Source organism: Canis lupus, chromosome 11 (genome assembly GCF_048164855.1).
Source record: "Canis lupus baileyi chromosome 11, mCanLup2.hap1, whole genome shotgun sequence".
Classification (NCBI taxonomy): Eukaryota; Metazoa; Chordata; class Mammalia; order Carnivora; family Canidae; genus Canis; species Canis lupus.
Window position 1 is genome coordinate 14,414,555 of NC_132848.1, and position 22,286 is coordinate 14,436,840.

The window sequence follows — 22,286 nt, forward strand, 5'->3', positions numbered from 1 at the left end:
AAAAAGGGCTTCCTCTGAATCACTGAGAAGTTAGAGGCAGTGGAATTTAAAAAATTGTGGGATACAATTTTTTAAAGCTAAACTAATAGCCTCAATTGCCTTCTTCATGAAGAAAAACACAAAAACTTGATAAAATCTTATCAGCTTATTCCCATGACCTAACTTTCTAACTACTAAGATAAAATTTAAAAATTCCCAAGATGATTCTCATTTATAGGTTCTTGAGGAAAAACAGCCGTTTTTTTTTTTCCTGGCAATATTATTTACATTTTTCTATCCTATCCAATAGCATAGTCTGTAATTAAGAACGTGTAACAAGAAGAAAGAACAGAATTTCCCCTCCCAGAAAGTTTTTTGTTGTTATTGTTGCCCAGCAAGAATAAGGTACTTCACTACCAGGAGATTCTGGAAGCCAATGAAAGTCAAGAACAACCTTGTCACAGCCGATCGAGATGACACATTTTTGCGGAAGAGGCATTTTGAGGACAAGGGTGAGAGGGACGGCTGCTTTGCAGCGATAGCTCGGACCAGATCAATACTGTCGCTGATGGCTACAAGCCAGATAAGGGTTAAAGAAGATCACAGTATGATCAGTAAAACCTAAGCCATATATAATCTGCAAAATAGAAGCTAGAGAAAATGAATTTTAAGGTTGCGTGCGTACAGGACGAAGTTCAGAAATGCAGACTTTATCTAATCTCTCTGAGCCAGAAAACAAAACAGTCAATCCTTTGTACATCCGCTAGAACAAAGGAACAATAAGGCTGGGAAGTGCCTGGGCTGCGAGAACCTGCGCTGGAAACAAACACTTAAAACTCCATTTATACTGTGATAAAGTCCTGGGCTGGCACTTGGCCACGCTTGCTACCAATGCTGCAGAAGTTACAGAGTTTTCAGACTGCTTTTCAGCCTCAGCCCAAGGAAAACTGCTGTAATAATAATAATTTTTAAAAAGTTCTCAATATTTTATTAGAAACAAATTAGGTGCCTCCAAAAGGGGTGCTAATTCATATATATATGTATTCATAAACACATATATTTATATGTATATATAAAATGTATTATATGTGTTTATATGTATTTATATGTATGTATAAAATCATAAAATGAATGTATTCATATATACATATATTTATATGAATTACGTCTATATTATGTAGATATAAGTGAATTTCATATATATTACATATATACTTATATACACATGAATTTCATATGTATATATATATACACACACCCACATATATGAATGCAAGAGAGAGATTTCTAACACTATTTGAAAATGTAGTTATATGTACGGAATCTTTTGCTCATATGACAGATTGCCTGTAATTCGGAAACCCTGCTTGACTTACACAATTCACACCGATGGCTACAGGTGCCAAAGCCCACGGATGCGCATTGGCAGCCTCCCTGGCTTTTCCATGTATCCCTCTTATGTGTGACTAGTGAAGTTTTATAAACCACGAGAACCGTTGAAAACCACAAAGCAGTAATTTAATCGCAGCCGATGTATCATAGATGTATCTTTAGCCATAAATTTGAGACATCTTTGTGCTTCTCGGTTTCAGACAGACCTGGAGTACGGAATGTCAAAGGTAAAGTTCTGCGATATTTAAAATAGCTGCTATGTTTCCATGAATCTACTAGTATCAGGAAGCCTGAGGATTTCGTAAGTGGTCTTGATGTCGACCTAATTTTTCCGTTCTTTGAGGGTAAGATGAAGTTCGGCTGGATTTCTGAACCAAGATGATGTCTTCTTTGTTTCCCTTTTTAAAAAATGGGACTCAGGAAGGAGCATCTCATACATACATACATACTTGCATACAAATAGCAAGTAACACCTGCTTTAAAAATGCCTTTGTATGGCCACGAATACATGATTATTTAGTGATATGGGGGTTTCTGTTGCTTAGAATTTGAAATGATAGCATTTATTTTGGAAATAAATTCAGCGTTTTAACAAGATCGCAGGCCATCCATGGGTTAGTGCCAAAAGCTTTTCTTGAAGTCCTGATAGCATCACAGTGTCCCTGGGTTGGAGCTGATAGCTTACAATTTGCTTTCTCAGATGGAGCAGGAGGTCGAAGGTGTCAAGTGTCTCATTTATATCACACACACATAACAAGTAGTACACCTGCCCAAGCCACCCTGGGACAGGTGATGTCTTCAATGCATCTTCAGTGTAATAATACAATCCTCAAACCAGAGGTCTATGGAAAATAATCGGTAAATTCATAGAATTTCCATTCGATGGTCTGAACGTTGTAGCAGAGATAAAATGATTAACAACACTAACCACAGCTAAACCGAATTCTGTGGCTGTGAAAGTTACTCTGGATTCTTTAAAAAACATTTTTTTCTCCGCTCTTCCTTTTGTTTCCCTAATCTTGCTGCCTTTACCTGGGATCCCACTGCCTGGTGTCTGAGTTGCTCCAGAGTTTTCTGGGTGTCTTCCTTATTTTCCATCTTTTCTCTACTGTTTCCATCTTCTCTACTGTTTTCTCTACATTGTCTATCTTCCCCATCACCATCCTCATCCTTCTTATGGCCCCAAGATCTCCCTGTGAGATGAAGTCTAAGTTTCTCTGGAGGCATTCAAGGTCTCCTCAAACAGGATATTATTCCCCATCCCTGCACCTTAACCTTCACCGCTAACTCTAGGCCAAGAGATCTATCTTTTTAGTAATTATAGGGCCCATTTCTGTAACTACCAAAACTGGGATTATTTTCTAGTTAAAAGCAGGGTGGCTAGGAGGCTGGAAGCTGCATTTATGTAGCACTCTACATAAAATGCACTGGACACCAACTATTCCTACACAATAAATGGGATTTTTCTCATGGAAATCAAGGTGAAGGTACAGCAAAAGCCACAAATGGAGGGATGGGGGCGGTTGGTGCGTTTTTGAAAACGGGAAGGAGAGCAAAGTGAAAAAGCAATTGCTCACAATCAGCGGTTAATTAGATATATTTATAGAGAGACAATTTTCTTTTACTTTGTGATTGTTGCTGGCTATGGTTGGCTTCCTGACTTCTTTTAAGATGACATACTATAGTGTGAGAATTCACCAGAGTAACATGCATTTGATTTATTGACTTCATACACTAGAGGTGATGTTCAGGTAGCCGTGGACTTTCCAGGTCTTAAGATCCTGGAAGGGGTAATTAAAGCCGTTTTCACAGTTATTTGCATCATCATTCATAGCAGGTGGGATGCCTTGTTCCCCCGAGGCTCATCATTTTGGGGCCCCAGGTACGTAAGTCATAGATGCTCTTCTGGGAGCCTCCAGCCATCTTGGGCGCTTAAGGTATTACGTGGAACAGGTAAACAAAAGGTGAAGTCCCAGGGAGGCTGGCTCTAATGTCACACTGGACGTGGCTCCACATCCCATCACTGTCACTTACAGTGGTGACCGGGCACGTGGCCGAAGCTCACTGGAGCTCAGTTTCCGCATCTGTAAGACCCAACAGCACCAACTGCACAGAGTAGTAAGTGTTGAGGGGGGATGGAGGCAAAGGTGAGGCTTGGCCCCAGCAGCCAGTGAGCTCGTGGTAAACGGCTGGCGTCCACGCTGCGGCTGTCCTTGCTGTGAAGAGTCACCCCGGCCAGCAACTCCACTGGATGTGCAGATGCGAGTGACAGCTGAGGACTGAGGTCAAACAGGTTGGCTCCATGAAGGACATGGGTTGGAGGGAGCTTGGAAGTTCAAAGTAGGATTTAGAGACGCGAGAGAAGGAGGGTGGTGGAGTGGGAGAGCAGCCGACTGCCTCTAGTGAGCACGGGTCAGGTGAGCACCGATGGAAACCTCGACACCGCCATCCTCAGGGTGTCCTTGGGCAGCCTCGCTCCAATTCTCCATACGCACAACTGAGACTTTCCCAGTAGTATCTAGAGTGCTACATAAACGCCGCATCACGAGAAGGCCCTTGGTCTCTCCTGCCAACCACACTGCTGCCCAGAAGGCTTCCCCTGTGTAGAAACTCATGATCAAGCACCTACTGTGTGCCTCTCAACCTTACTGTTAATGTTAGGTATACAGTGAGACAGTGCTTACATGAAAATAACTCTTATCTTTCCGAAATGTGTGAAATATGTATACGTGGAATCAGACGATGGCTTGGATTGCGTCAGAATGGTGGGGGGTCGGGGAGGGTGGAGATACAGCTGAAATAAGATCGGTGATCAGTGGGTAACTGTTGAAGGTAGCTGCCGAGCACATGGTGGTTAATTATACTGCTCTGTTTGCTTTTTTAACGTGAGTTTTTTTCATATAAAAGGAAAGCAAAACCAACACCAAAAATTCCTGGAAATCTATATGCAAACTTTATTTGCATATTATATGGTTAGGGGCATATGTTCATCTTCCCTGGTACACATCCATACAGATAGCACGGGCTTGAGTTCTCCTACAAAATTATCCTTTATCCCCCAGGGGGATTCCAGCAAATTGATGTCTGGAAATGGAAGGTGAAAAAATGATTCTTTGTTCTTCTCTTATACTGTCTGGGCAAACAAGATCTTACATCTTTCTTGCTGAGCCGTAGAATGTCATGGCCACCAGCGGAAGCCAGGCTGATGGAAGCAGCTTCCCAAACCCTCAAAAGGAGATCAAGTTCAGAGCACTAGGTTGGTTCATTGCATATTCATAGCTCAGCCTGAACTTAGAATTCCTGAGACAAGTAGACTGTCAATGGCTCAATGGCTAAGTATTAAAATCCATCACCAGAAGTTCCACACAATTGAAAATTAAGAGCTGCTTATAATTTCTTCGCACTAAAACACATTTAATCACTTTTCCGTCCTCGTGCAGGCTACATATACATAGATTTAAGGTAATTTGTCATATACTTTTTCTTCTTTAAAAGTTGACTTGAAAAGTAGTAACAAAATGCCATCTGGTAATTTGAAGGAATAATACCAACTTAAACGTTATATCCGTTCTGCAGAGTAGTGGGAAGAACTGGAGTTGAGCCAGCAAACGTGGGTACAAGTCCTGGTTCGACCATACTAGCTGTGTGGTTTGTGATTCGTTAATTCTCATGAATGTCAATCTTACCTCCAACTGAAAGTAATCATAGTAAACTTGCTCTATTTGTCTTGTGCTTTTATAGTATCTAAAATCCTTCCACCTACTTTATTCAGTAGGTAAAAGTATAAAATACATATTAGACTGACCACATACCATTAAATTTTCTTTCTAGGGAGTGCTGGGAAGGGGCAGGTTGCATCACGGTTGAGAGCTGGGTTCCCCCAAACAGCCTTTTCCAACACTTGCTAACCAAGTTGCTCCGAGCAAGTCACTAATCTCTCCAGGCCTGTTTCCTAATTTATAAAATGGGGATGATAATACATATAACGCCTACATTACAGGGTGATTTTGAGTTCGTACATAAATTCTAGAACAGTGTTTGTCACATACCAAGTGTGTCGTAAGTTTACTCGAGTGTTATTTCCTTCCTGGTTAAGATAATAAATATTCTCAGGTATTATAGATTTAGCCATGCCTAAAGAGGAATGGTATCAGAATCTTAATGCCAATGTAAATAAATAAAATCTTAAAAAAAAGGGGGGGGGGCAGCCTGGGTGGCTCAGCGGTTTAGCGCCGCCTTCAGCCCAGGGCCTGATACTGGAGACCCAGGATCAAGTCCCACGTCGGGCTCCCTGCGTGGAGCCTGCTTCTCCCTCTGCCTGTGTCTCTGCCTCTCTCTCTGTGTCTCTCATGAATAAAAAAATAAAATCTTAAAAAAATTAATGCCAATAAATGATAGAAAAACTATGTCAATGGCTCTTGAACTTCGCTGTGCAACGATTCACTGTGATAATTTGTTTAAAATCAGACACCCGAGGCTCTGCTTCTTCTACATTCATTATATGTGGAGTAGAAACCAAGAACATATGTGCTTTTATAAGGAGTTCTGCTAAAGATTTTGATGCAGGTAGCTCACAGACAGTATTGAGAAGTGGTTGACTTATGTTTAAAGCTCTGGATTGTGTCCCTCTAAAATTCATGTGTTGGAACCCTAACCCCCTAGGACTTTAGAATGTGACTGTATTTGGAGATAAGGCCTTTAAAGAGGTAATGAAGTCAAAATGAGGCGGTTAGGGTGGGCCCTAATCCGATATGACGGGTGTCCTTCCAGAACACAGATGACCAGACAGGGGGATGAGCATGGCAGGATACAGCAAAAAAGGGCAGCCATCTGCAAGCCAATTAGAGAATCCTCAGAAAAAAAAGCTGCCGACACCTTGACCTGGGACTTCTAGCCTCCAGAATCATCAGAAAATAAATTTCTATTATTTAAGTCACGTGGTCTGGTATTTTGTCATAGAAGCTCTAGTAAATTAATACAATAAATAATATTTTGAAATGGATATAATAGCTGATACGGTGACTTGGTAATTAATGCTCCTAAAGTGTTTCTTACTAAACACAAAGGAATTAGCTATATTAAAAGATCTAATTGTTTTCACGCTTTGTTCTAGATTATTAAGTAGCTGAAACTGCCTAACAAGAAGGCATATACTATAAAGATGGTCTTCATATAAGTGAAGCTCTCTATTACCAGACCACCACTTCTCTGGGTTTTATAACCTACTTATAACCCAAGGAGAAGATATCATATTTTTTGAATACATATATTCTTCATTTTACCTAAAATATTCATTTTATTCATTCGTTATCTATCTATCCCCCATTCATCTAGCCATTCATTCATCCATCTGTCTATCCATTTAATCAATATTTATTGAATATCATGTGCTCGAAGCCATTTTAGATACTGGAAAACTACTTATTTGTGGGAAGAAACAAGCCCCCCCAAAAGGTTCTAAATGAAAACTCTAAAGTTTCATTTAAACCAACTCAAGTGCCCTTGGCCTGCATTCAAGTACAGAAATAAATGGATGGCCCAGGGGGATTCCAGTGAATTAGTATCTAAAAGGAGAAACTACAACTTTGTTCTAGAGAATTTTAGGCAGAGTGGTCCAGCTTTGCCAAATCTTGCGATATTTTAGGGGAACCCATGAATCTGGTACTTATGTGAATTTTCCATTTTTAAAGCTGGTAAAATAATCTGGATTTTTCTCAAATGTTATGTGAGCCAAACCAAACACATTACTATTTAGACACCTAGACACCCCTAGGAGCCACCGGGTTGCGGCCCTCTGCTTAGACTCCGAGGACAGGAGTTATAGGTGTTAGAGTTCTTCCATAATGTCTTCATTATTTGATTTGTTACAAATTCACAACAAAATAATCTGGCTTTCACTTTATGGTTATCGCATCAACCAGCTTCATGACTAAAGAAACCTGAGAACTGCCCAATGTCTCTGGGACTATGGAAGCATGGCGTCTGCGGGGCAGGGCAGGGTCTTCATCCAGGAAAGAAATGGGAAAGCTCTGTCCCCACCTTCATCATGACCTTCCCTCCCCTCTGCAGACCGCCAGGGCAGGGACTGGGTTTTGTTCAGCGTCCTCATGAGCACACTAGTCACCACTTGGCATACTTCCCTGCAGTACCCACGCTTGATGAATGTTTGCTGAATCCACATATGTTTTTTTAATTCTGATTTAAAATCTGGGGGGAACACTGATTGTCGGTAAAACAGTTCCCATTTAGTTATAGTTTTTTTTTTTTTCTTTTTATCTTTAAGGTCAAGTCTACATGACATTAAACTAATTGTTTCGGACAACTTATCAGGAAAAACAATCAGACAAATCACACTCAGAATGATACAGAGATAATCTAAGCAACTGTTGTATCTTTAGCCAAATCATGTCTTGCTCTCATTCTCTTTTATTCTAGACCAATCAGACCGGCAAAATGGAGTAAGGAGAGCTCAACACATTTTGAATAACTCTTTTTTGTTTGAAGTTATATATATCCCAGACTTAATAGTCTACTACTAGCTGCTCCTACTTCACTAAGAATAAAACATGCTTCGCAGAGTTCATTTCTGCAGCTTAGCAATTTAGAGAAATCCTAGTACTTTCTCTCCACTAAATAAAAAAAATTCACATATGTCCTTAAAATGTAGAAAGCGCTGATGACAAAAAGCGAGTAACAACCAAACCAACCAACCAAAAAAAAAAAAAAATCTTCCCCAAAACATTAAAAAAAATCTTCATTAAAAACATCTTTATTTAAATAAAATTATTTTTTAAATGTAGAGAATCCTAAGCATTATACTATCATATAACATTCTATAACCGTCACCTGCAAATTTCATTCTTCACATTTATCACAGACCTCATAGAATTTGTGGTGAAAAGTTTATTTGTGATACTGTAAAAAGTAACTCCTTCAGAAAAGTGATGAAAACTTGAATGCTGATGAAGCCTTTTTTTTTTAACTCAACATAGTCAATAAAATGCAAATATTTCTTACATTTCACAAATGTCTCCGGACTTGGCACACCTACATGCATGATTAAACTTGGAGTGCGATCCGACTAGTGACACCCACGGTGAGTCCTTTTCCTATTTTTAAACCTGGTTCTGCTCCATTCAACAGACATCTTAACAAATGCAACGAACACATCTGGAAGTTCTATGTCACAAATTTCACAGTAGCGGCAATCTGAGTGTTCACAAAACTATCCTCACACACCAAGGGACCAACGAGTTTATGCCTAAAAACCTAACCACTTGAACTTATGTAAAATGTTCTAATTATGTGGTTGATTTCAGTCTCTCTCTGGTTCTGTATAAAACATAACCAACTTCTTCACCAGTAGTATTTCTTTTCAATTTAAGTTCCTGCAAATCTCTGAAATGATCTTGAAGTTTCATCTGAAGGAAGCCTTCAGTAATCAGGCTTTCTTAATTTTTCTCCGAAAAAATAAGGGAATTGATATTTGATTGACTTATTACATGAACCTGGCTGCATTTCCTGACTCTGCTCTAACTGTCCTGAGAACTGAAAGGTCTCACATCTCTTTAAAATACTATGGCTAAGGAACCAATCTCTGTTCAGGTCGAACGTGAAATTGCAAGAAGGACAACACATTTCTTGTAATAAGGACAACACATTTCTCAAATGTGCCTTCCAGAATTTTTCTGTTAGGCTTTCTGAATGGAAGTAAAAAGTTCACCATTGTGACAAGTAAAGATAAGGTTAAAAGGAAGAGTAATGAAGTCATAAAACATCAAAGTCGTTGGAGAATTTAGAGCACATCTAGTGGGGAGCTGATAGGAATAGCGAGGTGAGAGCATGACAGTCCTCTACCTAAGTGGTTGGCACTTGGTATGAATGTGGCCAAGTCTGACATTCTTATTTTACTTTACAGACAAGAAAACTGAGGCAGGGAAGAGAAACTCTTCCTATATACACCTGGAAGTGTTTACCAGAACCCTAAGGAAAATAAGTGACTTGAGGTTCCTTTGGTTAAAGGACCTTCTCTGATATTAGGCTGTTTTGGTTATTCAAGTCCTACAGATGAATTTTCATGCCCTCATTTGAAGGGACTTTTCAAATTCCCCCCCATGAATGGCTCTACTCTATTCCTGAAAGTTTTATGTCCTGGTTCCAAAAATAAAGCTAAGTTGCCAAAGGCCTATCCCTCATCATTGCACTTCCATTATTTATTCTAAAAACATTTACTTAAAATTATCCCGGGGCTTGACAATTTAATGTGATGGAAGCTCAGACCACATCGCTTTGACAAATTTAATAAACTCCCTGCACAACCCACAGCTCCTCTCTGCTGCACACCGCCCCCCCCAACCCCCCTTCAAAGAGCCGGTCCGCTGTCTTCAGCACTAAGGAGATTTCTAACTGTCAACCAAGCTGCTTCTGGCCAGATGTGAGGAAACTAGGCATCTTTGTCAATATTCATCCTCACAGGCGTCTTTACCTTTAGGTCCTGTTTGCCTGGACCTCAGGTGAACCCCCCTCCCCCCGCCCCCCCCTCCGCCTGCAAAGTGCAAAGTGGCCCGCGCCGCCGGCTGCACCTGCCGCCCTTTACCTGTTTGCAAGAGCACCGTGGTCTCTTCTCCATCCAGAGACACAATCCTGAAGTGGTAGAGGGTTCCCGCCTGCAGGTCCTCCGGGTGGCAGCCGTAGGTGGCGTTGTCCATCCGCGTGGGGTGGCACCAGGCCACCCCGGCCGTGTCGCTGCCGTAGGCGAGGCTGAAGTTGCAGGGGGACCCCGAGGTTCTCCACCGCAGGGACGCGGAGCGGCTGGCCGCCGCCGACTCGGTCACGGTGACGTTGCATCTCACGGGCTGCCCGGGGCCGGCCTGCAAACCAAGCAGAGCGGCTGCAGCCAGGGCGCCGCGGGCCACCCCCGGGTCCCCGCCGGTCCCCGTGCGCGCCGTCGGCCTCGCCCGCAGCCCGAGGGGAGCCGCTCCGGGGAGGGGGGGCGGGGGGAGCCCCGCGGGGAGCCGGCAGCCACCTGCCCCGGGGTCGGGGTGGGGGTGGGGGGTCCCCGCGCGCGCCGTCGGCCTCGCCCGCAGCCCGAGGGGAGCCGCTCCGGGGAGGGGGGGCGGGGGGAGCCCCGCGGGGAGCCGGCGGCCACCTGCCCCGGGGTCGGGGTGGGGGTGGGGGGTCCCCGCGCGCGCCGTCGGCCTCGCCCCGCAGCCCGAGGGGAGCCCCGCGGGGAGCCGGAGACCACCTGCTCCGGGATGGGGGGGGCGGCCCGCGGGGAGCCGGCGGCCACTGCCCGGGGGTCGGGGTCGCGGGGGGGTGTCCGCTGCCGGGTCCCTCACCCCGTAGCCCAGGGGAGCCCCGCGGGGAGCCGGCGGCCACTGCCCCGGGGGCGGGGGTGGGGGTGGGGGGTGGGTGTCCGCCCCCGGGGACCCCGCGCGCGCCGTCGGCCTCACCCCGCAGCCCGAGGGAAGCCCCGCGGGGAGCCGGCGGCCACTGCCCCGGGGTCGGGGTCAGGGTCGGGAAGGGGGCGGGCCGGGAGCGACGGGGGCCCCAGGACGAGCCGTGGGTCCGGGCGGGCCCCGGGGCGCCCTCGGGGGCCTCACCTGCAGCAGGCTCAGCGCGGCGCACAGGGCCAGCCCGGCCCCCCGGCCCAGCATCGCGGCGCGGGCGCACCTGTTGCGCTGGGCGCGCTGCCCCCGGGCCGGCCTCGCGCGGGGCCCCTGCGGCGGCGGCTGCTCCCGGCCGGGCGGCGGGGCGGGGCGGGGCGGGGCGGGCCGGGGGGCGCAGCCCTTCCCACGCTGCCATGCTGACCCGCGCCGCCCGCCCGGCCCCGGCCGCCACTTCCGCAATCAAAAGGCAATTTCCTCGTCTCCCGGCGGAGGAACAATGCGCCGGCGAGGGGGGGAGCCCCCAGGAGCCCCCGCCCCCCGCGCGCCCCTCCGCCCCGCGACTTTCACTTTCCCCACCCGGTGGTCCCGCCCTCCCCCCAGGCGGTGGCCGCGGTGGCTCCCGCCCCCTCCACTGCGCCCCCGCCCCCCCAGCGCCCCCCCAACTTCCTACCTTCCTCCGCCGCTTTCCCGGGGCCTCCGTTCCCAGGGCCCAACTGGGCCGCCGCACAGCTCCCTTCCCGGAGGCCTTCAGTAGGGTGCGGCCGCCCCTCTCGCCTCACCGCGCCCCTGCCCGCGCCCCCGGGCACCTCTGCACCCCGACACCTGCAGCAGACGCAGCCCCCAGCGGATCCTGTCCCGAGGTCGCTGCACCCCCTGCACCCCCTGCACCCCGACACCTGAAGCAGACGCAGCCCCCCAGCGGATCCTGTCCCCTGTCGACCTGACCCTTCTGTTTCCCGGGAACTCACTTTCCCCTTTCTCCGGGATGGGACTGAGGTCGCTGCACCCCAGGGCACCCCCCTGCACCCCGACACCAGCAGCAGACGCAACCCCCCAGCGGATCCTGTCCCCTGTTGCCCTGACCCTTCTGTCTCCCGGGAGCTCACTTTCCCCTTCCTCCGGGATGGGACCCAGGTCGCTGCACCCCCTGAATCTCACGCACAAGGTGCTGACCAAGAACAAGTCCTCACCGCCCGTCGTTGGCCGCACAGACCAAACGGCAAAGCGGGTCCATCCAGTAGTGAAAACCATTGCGTCCGTAATTGCCCAAGCGACGGAAGGAGGCGAGAAATCTCTCCTTTGAGGAAAATACTACTGATGGCCCAGCTGCCACACCAGTACCGAAATTGGAATTTACCGTGTTCAGCACTAACGATGCTTTTTAGCGACCAACTTGGTACCTGAATGATCATGTATCTGAAAATGGACCTGGAAAGAGTCCCCAACAACCAAAGAGCCAGACGGTGTCATTGCACACAGGTGATTACAGCAAGTGCTGCCACGGCTTGTATAATGCTTGACCGCTTTTCCTGGGTGCCATCCCCGGCAACTGCCAGAGGAGATGAGGTTTTTCACATTTTAATTTTTCGAAACTGAATACTCCGGAGCCAAGTCAATAGGAAGAAGGTCATACTCCCCTCTTTTTTTTTTTTTTTCCAGATAGGCAGATCAGACATAAAGCTATACTATCGACTTCTGTACCAACTGTATCTAATTTGAGGAAAAACTGAAAAAAGGTGAAAATTGTTCAGGAACAATTTTCCTCTCACAATTCTTTTAGAAAATATGTTTTAAAGAAATATTTTAATGAAAACAATGAAATTTCTACCTCTCCAGAGATTCTACGGGCTTTCAGTCTGCAGCCAGACCAGAGATCTCAAATCTCCTTTTCAAGTCAGCAAACACTCAAAGGTCAAACCTGAACTGTGTGTATTTCTGGGAAAACAATTTTTCCTCTTTCCTTGCCCAAGGAAAAGACTTGGCTTCCAAGAGAGCTTTTGTGGCCCCTCCGTATTTTGCCCCCAAGTTCAACGGCTTTTCACAGCCTGGCACGCCTTTCTGCAGCATCAGAGACAGTCCCCACCTCCGTCTGTCACCTACGGGGGCAGCCTTCGGCCCTTACAGAGGTCTTTTTGCAGCTTTATTCCTTTTCAACATTACCTTTCTCTTTTCTTGCTGTATTCAGAAAGCAATGTGGTTTCCTTGCTGTCAAACTGGAATCATACCACTTGAAATACTTCCCAGAGCTATTTATGACCAATAAATAAGCTCACAGGTGTGAAAGCACCTATGTAAACTTTTGCATACTGTCCAGATATCGGTGTGTCTGGGAATAGCATGGATCCCGATCACATTTTTAAACGAATTTTAAAGATTCATCCACAAAAAACAAAAAAAGATTCATCCACCAAGTACGTTGCGCTTTCCTAGCTCCTGCTGCCTATCTTTCGCTTTGTCTTATCCATTGAGGTTTATAAAATTTTCTCATAAGTTGCCGCTCGGATATGAAATCTTCTCATCCAAATATACCAAATACTCTTCTGTCCTTTACCAAAATCTTCAGTAAGTCCTATCTCCTCCAAATTTTGCCAAGCATCATTTTTTTTTGCCACAAGCTACTGTACCCTGTAAGTTAATCTAAAAATTATGTTTCAGTTTCACCATACTGTCTAACATTCTTCCTACAATCAATCCTTCCTTTGGTGCAGGCAAATGCATCAAGAAAGACAAAATTTGAAGGACTAATCCAACAAGACGATAACAAAATATCCTTACTACACAGTTTAGAGGCTTCCAGACTCTATGTTATTAGCATAACATAGAGGTTGGGGTACGAGATGGAAAGCAACAATAATTTGTTATCATTCATTCAGTCCCATCCCGGAGAAAGGGGAAAGTGAGTTCCTGGGAAACAGAAGGGTCAGGTCGACAGGGGACAGGATCCGCTGGGGGGCTGCTTCTGCTGCAGGTGTCGGGGTGCATCCAGTAAAAATCATCCCATTTTTACTCATTCTCAGCACAACGTTCTCACCCATGGACTAGTAATCTGCTAGTGATCTGCTACTAATCAGATCAGTAGATCAGTAGTGATCTGCTACTACTGCCCTTGGAAAGAGGAATTTGGAAAAGAAGGAATGACTTCTTTAAATAGGATTATTTTATTTTTGACCTAGCAAAGAGAGACACATACTTAGTAAAATCATGTGCTATCATTTGTTTTACCATCAATATATATGAAGACTGATAGCAACGCATAAAGGAAAGGACCAGGAGACATTGGGGACATTTCTTTTCCAAAGTTATGTAACCCCTAATTCTTTTTCCTAGAGAATCTTAAGGCTTACAGGAGAGTCCCTCCTGCCCCCAAATCAGTGGATCTGAAGTTAGGATTAATTAGGATTCACATAGTATGCGACAAGGAGGAAAGGTTTAAACTCAGGCTTTTACTGATTACATTTTTCTTTTCTAAAAACCAATTCTATCAATACAAGGAATTAGAACTGTAATGGATTCAAAGCAGTTTGGGCCTGGGGAAAGTTGCCAGATATTGTTTTCTTCTATGAGGAGTTTATTTGAAACTACTGTACAAAGTATAAATAAATAGATTCATTCTTCTCCTTTGTTCTCATCTTTGTTTGGAATTCCTCAACTTCTTTTGAACCGATTTATCCTGCATCCTGACACTGCATATGCTTTGGAGGTTACTGCATTCCAGGAATTTGGGACCTCCTCTCTTTGCCACTAGGAAACCTGTCCCAGACTGCACAGGAAGGGGTGGGGCTGCTTCTGATTAGAGGAGAGTGGACAAACAGCTGCCTTTTAAACAAGCTGTCCTAGCAATTAATTGTGATAATTTACATATTCATAAATTACGCATTCATGGATGAAAGCACGGCTCTTATCAGCTCGTGAACACAGATGTTGACTGAGACAACCGGTCATCTGGGGTCCGGGGGCCACACGTTGAGAGCTGCTCCTGCAGATCAGGGTTTGAGCTGGGTGTGGGAAAGGTCGGGGGGGGGGGGGTGGCGGGTGCGGCGGGGGGGAAGTGGGGAGGGCAGAGTAGATTGCTGAAGTTGTTAATTCAAACTCCTCACCCGTGACCTAAAAAGCTGTTGGTAACCTGGCCTCTCTTCTGCTGGTCTCTTACGCTATGGTGGCCTGGGTCTGATGATCATTTTTACTCATTCATTCAGCAAACATTGACTGAGCACTTTCAGTGGGCCTCGAATTTGGAGACACCCCAACACAGGGGCTGACATTTCCTGCCCCCCTGACATTTCTACCTGCCGGTCCATCTGCTTGGAGCACTCCTCCCCAGGGTCTCTGCTCGGTTATCTTCCTCTCAATCTCTAGGTCTCAGCTTAAAGACCCCCCTTATGGGGCCAGGGCCCTTCTGACCCCTCAAGGAAAAAGCGTCCTTTAATCATTATTCATCTCAGTAATCCATTTGTTTAATTCCGAGCATTAATGACACCTGGTAATAATATAATGACCTGTATGCTTGTGATGCCTGCCTTTCCTGAGCATATGGGGAATTCCCTTAGGGCGGTCTTGGGCTTCTCACATAGAGCTTGGCTTGAAAGAGTTTCAACAAATATTTGTTGAGAGAATGGATGAATGAAGCAAGGGAGGGAGGTGGGAAGGAATCTTTGTACCTGCTCAGTAAATACTGTTATGTCCTTGTAAACACGTTCTTGCTGGATGCCCCCATATCATCTTGGAAGGGAAGGAGGAAAAGAAAAGCAGGAACAAAGGAGAAAGGGCCAAGGCATCAAAGACCGATGTTGGAGAAAACGAGGTGGGAAAAGATATAAGAGGGAGGGAAGATAAAAGGAGGAAAAGAGAGAGGGGGGAGGAAGTCCTATTCTTTGGCATGCTGGCTCTCAAGGTACAGCAGGGCATCCTCTGAGAAGTTGCTAGAAATGTAAATTCTAGCTCACAACCCGAGGGATCAGAAATGCCGCAGTGTAGCCGGTTTTCAATAAACCCTGCACCAGATACCGTTTTCTATTCAAGAGACTTAGTAATACCTTATTCTTTTTCTTTTCAATTTGAAATCTGAGCTCTCTGGTTGCAAGAAGAGGTGAGTTAGAAGGTCCTAAACTATTTTAGAATGTGTCAAATAAGTGAATTGGTGATATAATATATAATAATATATTTCATATGACATACACATATTTTTATATTTTACAAAATATATTGTTTCTATTATGTTTATTTGGAACAAATAGGATGTTTATAACTTCTCGATGAAAATAAAATGTGGGGATCCCTGGGTGGCGCAGCGGTTTAGCGCCTGCCTTTGGCCCAGGGCGCGATCCTGGAGACCCGGGATCGAATCCCACGTCAGGCTCCCGGTGCATGGGGCCTGCTTCTCCCTCTGCCTGTGTCTCTGCCTCTCTCTCTCTCACTGTGTGCCTATCATAAATTAAAAAAAAAAAAAAAGAAAAGAAAAGAAAAGAAAAGAAAAGAAAAGAAAAGAAAAGAAAATGTGGATGCTGAAGGAAACAGGAGCAACATGCAACCGACTTAATAAATACTAGACGGAGGGTCAATTCTGATGCTTTTTCCTCCAAGGAAGTACTTTTTGTCACACGGCCCTCGTGTGTGTTTCCCCAGATATTGTTAGGAAGAAGAAGGCCTCACCATCAGGGAACGTGTCCATTAAAGATGATTATAAGACAATGAATCCTTTTCTAAGTTTTAATTTGAACTGGCTCAATAGTAAATTATGACAGACATGGATACACTTTCACTAGCAGCTGTCATTCATTTAAAAAGTGGGGCATTCAAGTTTAAGGTTATTTGAAATTGCTTAGTTTTTTGTTTTTAAAGGACCCTGACTATCCTCTTCTGGGTTTAGAGGTATTGTTTTTAAGTATTAAGGTACCTTAAATATTTGTATTTAAGGAATCTTTCCAGCTTCCTAGGTCTTAAGCTTCCTAGGTCTTAGGTCTCCAGGAAAATGGAAATAATAAAGGCAGTTGGTGGTGGAGGGGGTGGCGGTAGGAGTCGTAAGGATGAAACGACAAGGGCTGTGTCATATGTTATGCAAGGTCCTTGGCTAAAGGGCTCAACGCATGTCAGATACCATGATTATTAGTGGTGATAAAAGGATATGAATCCCAATATGTCGTGGACACTGAGCCCGGGGTAATGCTAGAGCATGACAAGTCCATGGATGAGAACATTGTGCTGAGAACATCCAAATGATAACAAATTATTGTTGCTTTCCATCTCGTACCCCAGAGAAACTCTTTGGTAGACGAGCACAAAAGACTTTTAAGGGCCACTCAGGTTGGTGGCTTTGCCAACGTTTCCTTTTTTTAAGTCCTGGAAGGGAGGGGTGGGCGTGTGGGATGCGTCTCTAGCACCAGGCTCCATCTCCCTTAGATGCGTCTCTAAGGTTTCTTGGTAGGTTTTTCTACACCGCTTTCTACCCCTTTTCCCCACCCTGGGTGGTTTTTTTTGTTTTGTTTTGTTTTGTTTGTTTTTTGTTTTGTTTTGTTTTTTGTTTTGTTTTGTTTTAATCTGGAAGAAAGGGCTTTGCATAGCTTTTGTCGCAGTTTTGTAACCATCCGGGATGAATGACTTCAAACAAGGTGTGACTAACCGCCCTTTCGACCTCCAGGGCTTCTGCTGCATCTTCATTCCTGCCTCTCTGTCCCCACTGTCCCACCCCCGGAAACCTCTGCTCACAAATGCTCCGAGTCAAGGTTCTAAGGCATCCTGGGTCTGCGTGGGCCTGGCTGCTCCCGCCCCGGCCTCAGGAGCTGGATCCCCATTTCCACCAACGTCCAGACCCTAGCCGGGGAGGCAGACAAAGCGTGGCTAACATGGCCTTTAAGGAAAAGGAGAACAGAACAAAAAGAAATGATCACCTATTTCATCTCTCTTAGAAAGTGATGATTGGAGGGTGGAGTCGGTCCTCTTTTTTTTTTTTTTCCTGTGTATCACGTTGCCAGAACATTATTTCCCACAGATTCTCTGAAGGTTGTAGACACAGGGCTCACTATTTGGCCAGGATATGTGCCTTTTCTGGACTCTATAGTGTGATCTTCACATTGTTTTTAAAATTATTCTATTTTTTTATGTGGGTATGTTGAGAAAAATAGATTTTACATTTTTAAAAAATCTGGATTTTGACTTATCATTAAAAACACCAAGACATGGAGGCTTGTTGGGCTCACATTCTGCTTCCCTGGTCCCTGTGACCCCTCACCCCTGCTTCACCCTTCTCTGCTGGAGGAGGCAGATGCAGGGCATCCTAGAGGCCCCTGGATGGTGGGGCCGACAGTGATCAAAGTGGAAGATCAAAAAGGTTCTTATCATGTTTTTCAAGAACATAATGATAATACCGTCAACCAGATTATAACCCTCGTGAAGGAAAGAGCCATGTATCTTCATGATCTAACCACATCCCCAGTTTGTAGAGACTCAACGTCTACTTCATAGTGACTGAGGGATGGGTCAGGTCTCCCCCACTGGGCAGGGGCATGACTCAGTATGTGTGAATCTGGAGCATAACCTCATTCTTCAGCTCTCCAGGGCACACCTGCAACCCCTAGTATCCCAGAGCCCAAGAACACCTAAAACCTAAGGGCCAACTGGCCCCTGTTCCAAGTGGACAGACCCTGACAACTCTGTGGACGGTCTCATGCTCCTCAGATCATCAGGAGGTCGCTTGATTCAGGCCACTAGGGCCAAAAGTCTTAGCAAAGCACACGTTTCTGGTATCCTCTCCCCAGCGGTGCTGGTCTGGACTGGAAGGAAGGACAGGCTCCCAGACAGGGAGCCGACACAAATGTTCACAGCCACCCAGACAAAGGGTAAGCACCCAGTAAAGCTAGCAACGGGCTGCGCTCCTTGGCCTGCATCTATTAGAAATCCCTGGCGGAAGAGCTTGAGGACACACAGGTGCCTCTCACAGGCCTCCCAAGCAGGAGCTTCCCTTGTTGGGATCTCATCTGGATTTAGCAAGGAGGATTTCCTTTGCCAGCTCCCCCAGAGTGTGGGAAGAAGGGAAAGGATCTTTAAGGACGAGGACGGCTCCTGGAGTTCACGGCTTGTTCACGTGGGATAGGCGTGTGCAGTCCCTGTGCACAGGGCTGGAAGGTGCAGTTTGCAGAGCTCTTTCACTGATCTTCACACTCATCAGCAGGCTCATCCTCCAGCTCTGACTCTTGGCTTTACTGTTCTTTCTTGCAAATTCATCATCATTTCTTTACCAGTGGCTGTCTGCATTCCTCTTCCTCTGCCCCTACCTTCTCCCCCTGGTCCTGAACAGACAGGCTGAGCCGCTGCTCTTCCCCTAACAAGAGTGGCAGCCCTTGGACCCCACCTTCGAAAAGCCCTTAGGTGAACTACTCTTTTAATTTTGCAGACTTTTAATTCCTTTCGAACTTAATCATCTTAAGAATTGTATAGGATGCTTCCAGAGGCCCTTACCCAGACTCACTAATTCCACTGCTGTTAGTTTTTTCCTTTTTTTTAGACATCCCGCCACATTCATTTTATCTCTTTCTCGCCATATATACTGTGTTTACCCGAACTGGCCTTTCAGGGTCAGTCGCGCGTGTCCTGAGTTAAGCGTGTGGTCTCCGTGAAGTTGTCAAATCCAGAGACTTCAAAATTGTTACCATGTAATGCTTTAATGCACAATCGATATTTCAAATTTGTTAATTGTCTCAATAAAAGCTTTTTTAGTGCTTTTTGTTTGGTTTGTCAGTTTTTGCTTTTTTCCCACATGACGATCCAGCCTAGGATCCTGTATTGAATTTCGTTGTCAAGCCTCTTCATCTTCTTTCATCTGGAAAAATTCCTCAGCCTTTCCAAATGATCCTTATGACATTGACCTTTTTGAATGATACAGGTCAGTTCTTTCTCTAGTATTGTCCTCTGTTTGCATTTGTCGGATATTTCCTTGCTGTTAGATTTGGATCATATGTCTCCAAACAAACTGATTACTCCGTTATTCTCACAGGGATCACAAACCTAATCTCATATTATAATCAGTGGGGACTTTTTCCCCCTCTGGGTGCTGAGGGCCTGTGTCAGTAAATGCTGATTCCGTGGCGATGGAGGCAGCATTTTAGAATCCGTATCTTTAAAACTCTTGCCCAGGTGTGTCTGGGGCCTGGAAGGCCGGGCTGAGAGCCACAGACTTCCCATGTCAGCATATCGCCCTTCTCGAGTGACACCATCTCCCCCTTTCTATTTTTTTTTTTGAAGATTTTATTTATTTATTCATGGGAGACACAGAGAGAGAGAGAGGCAGAGACACAGGCAGAGGGAGAAGCAGGCTCCCTGCGGGGAGCCCGACGCGGGACTCGATCCCGGGACCCCGGGGTCATGATCTGAGCTGAAGGCAGACGCTCAACCTCTGAGCCCCCCAGGTGCCCCATCTTCCCCTTTCTTTGCCAATCTCCCCACCGCCTCAACCTCATCTGCTCAGGGAAAGCAACATGCCTGAGAAATCCCGGCCGCTTAGGGAGCCCATCCCGACCCACGTGTTGTTTCAGGGCAGCATTTCTATGTGCACGTGATTCACAGTGGGACAAAATGTGAACATCGTCTTTGCTGCACACAAAACACAAAGTAATGCAAATCATAACGAAAAGCAAAAGAAAGAGAAAAGATCCTTGAGATTTTAAAGCCAGAGGACTTTAAATTGGAGTAAATTACAGACCATCTTACGCTGCTGGCACGTGGCAGGCCACATCAGAGGGCAAACTGAGAAAACTGCAGCTCGTTGTCAGGATTGGGCTTGAGAGATGCTGGTTATTAATTAGGGCCTCTGGGAACCCGCCCCTTCCATGAGATACTCCTCCTAGAATGGCCTTCCCGCCCTCGCAGCACTCTCGGGACCTGCTTGTCCCGTATCCCAAGCACACTAGACCACCTAAGAGTCCTTGTTCATGAAGAACGATCAGGGGATGGTTTTCTGGCTTTTGTCTCCTGGTTTTGGGGCTTTTTGCTACATCTTTGCACTTCTCCCTTTAGGTATTTGGCTCATTAAAGGGGGCATATTGTCCTATCTTTAGCTCTGGCTACAGAATACTGGTAGCAGCGGACACTTCCCCTCTATACTTTAAGTGACACCAAAGGGTAGTGGAAGGGAAGGTGGGCAGAGGGTTGGGGTGACTGGGTGACGGGCACTGAGGGGGGCACTTGACGGGATGAGCACTGGGTGATATGCTATATGTTGGCAAATTGAACTCCAATTAAAAAAATATTTATATATATATAATAAAAAAAATGACACCATCACAGAGGTTACCCCGGAATTGAGGGACGTAGGAGGAGGTGGGGATTTTCTGCATTTGTCTCGTTACTGCCTTGGAGGCTCACAGTGGGCTGTGATCTCTTTGAAGGCCAAATGGAAGGAAGCACAGCACTCTTGAGGCCCAAGCAGCACCACAATGGCTATTCATGAGCTGAGGAAGTGCGATTCCTCTCCCAGGCCCAGGGTAGAGGTGGGGGGTGGGGGGCAGAGGGGGGATGCCTCCAAGCAAGACTCAGGGGTATTTAGCAGAATCCGAAACAATCGGGAACATTTTTTAAGTTTGTGTTGCACGTGTTGTCCCCCTGAAAGCGATTTTGGGTAAGAACATGAGCTTTTCTGCTTCTTACAACTGTGTGAGGCCGAGGGCAGGAAGGCTGCAGCAGAGACCAGGAGCTGGCAGTGACCGCCCTGATTGTGCGGCTGGGGGGCAGCCGGGGTGCTAGGCTCTCAGCTCAATCAGGTCCTACTCCCTGCAACTGCATCATGAGGCAGAGGACCCTCAGTTACCCTCATTAGACAGAGGAAGCAATTATGAACAGAGCCGAGTAACTAGTAAACGCCACCCCCGGGATTTAAACCAGGTTTCTGCAACACGGGAGCCTTAGCTCTTCATCCTTGTGTCACCCACCCCCCCAAGGTCACACGGCTGCGAGGGGGCCAGACTGGGCTTCAGAGTCTACTACTCAACCAACAGACAGAGGCTGGTCAGCTTTTGAAGCCAAGGTGAAGTCCAAGGCCCACCCCCTCTCTCCCTGTGGGGGAAGAGCCAAATGTCCACTTCACATTTGGCTCTTCCCCCTGCCCCTCATCATTCGGTCCCCCAGTGCACTAACCCAGAGCGAATGGCTGGACTATGCAGGGCACATTTCTGACACCTACATCTGGCTTCATCTGCAACTGGGCCAGTGCACAGGGAGTGTGTACAGAGACACAGTTTACCCTTGTGTGGGTGGCATGTGGGGGTGCCTGGCTGAGAGTGTGCCTGGGGCTGGAATCCGGCCCGTGTGCTGCTACCATGTCTTATGCATTCATGGTGGACCTCTGTGTCTGGAAACATCCTTTCCTAATCACCACAAGGACCCTAGGGTCTAGTAGCAGTTCCCTATCTGCCCAGGCTCCACTCAACCACCCGAAGCCCCACTCCTTCTTTTTTTTTTTTTTTTTTTAAGATTTTATTTATTTCTTCATGAGAGACGGGGGGGAGGGGGGTGGGTAGAGACACAGGCAGAGGGAGAAGC

At 46.2% G+C, this 22,286-nt stretch overlaps 1 protein-coding gene across 5 annotated transcripts in view; it reads right to left on the reverse strand.

The window, feature by feature from the left end:
* PTPRB (protein tyrosine phosphatase receptor type B) overlaps positions 1-22,286 on the reverse strand; it is a 113,219-nt gene that overhangs the window by 72,135 nt on the left and 18,798 nt on the right. For 4 of the 5 annotated variants that reach the window (XM_072843269.1, XM_072843267.1, XM_072843268.1 and 1 more), the window contains exon 4: positions 9,968-10,241. In XM_072843269.1, coding sequence (XP_072699370.1) covers positions 9,968-10,241 — 274 coding nt within the window. Of the gene's footprint in view, positions 1-9,967; positions 10,242-10,973; positions 11,064-22,286 lie in introns of those variants that run through there. The other variant, XM_072843270.1, reaches the window with a different exon arrangement.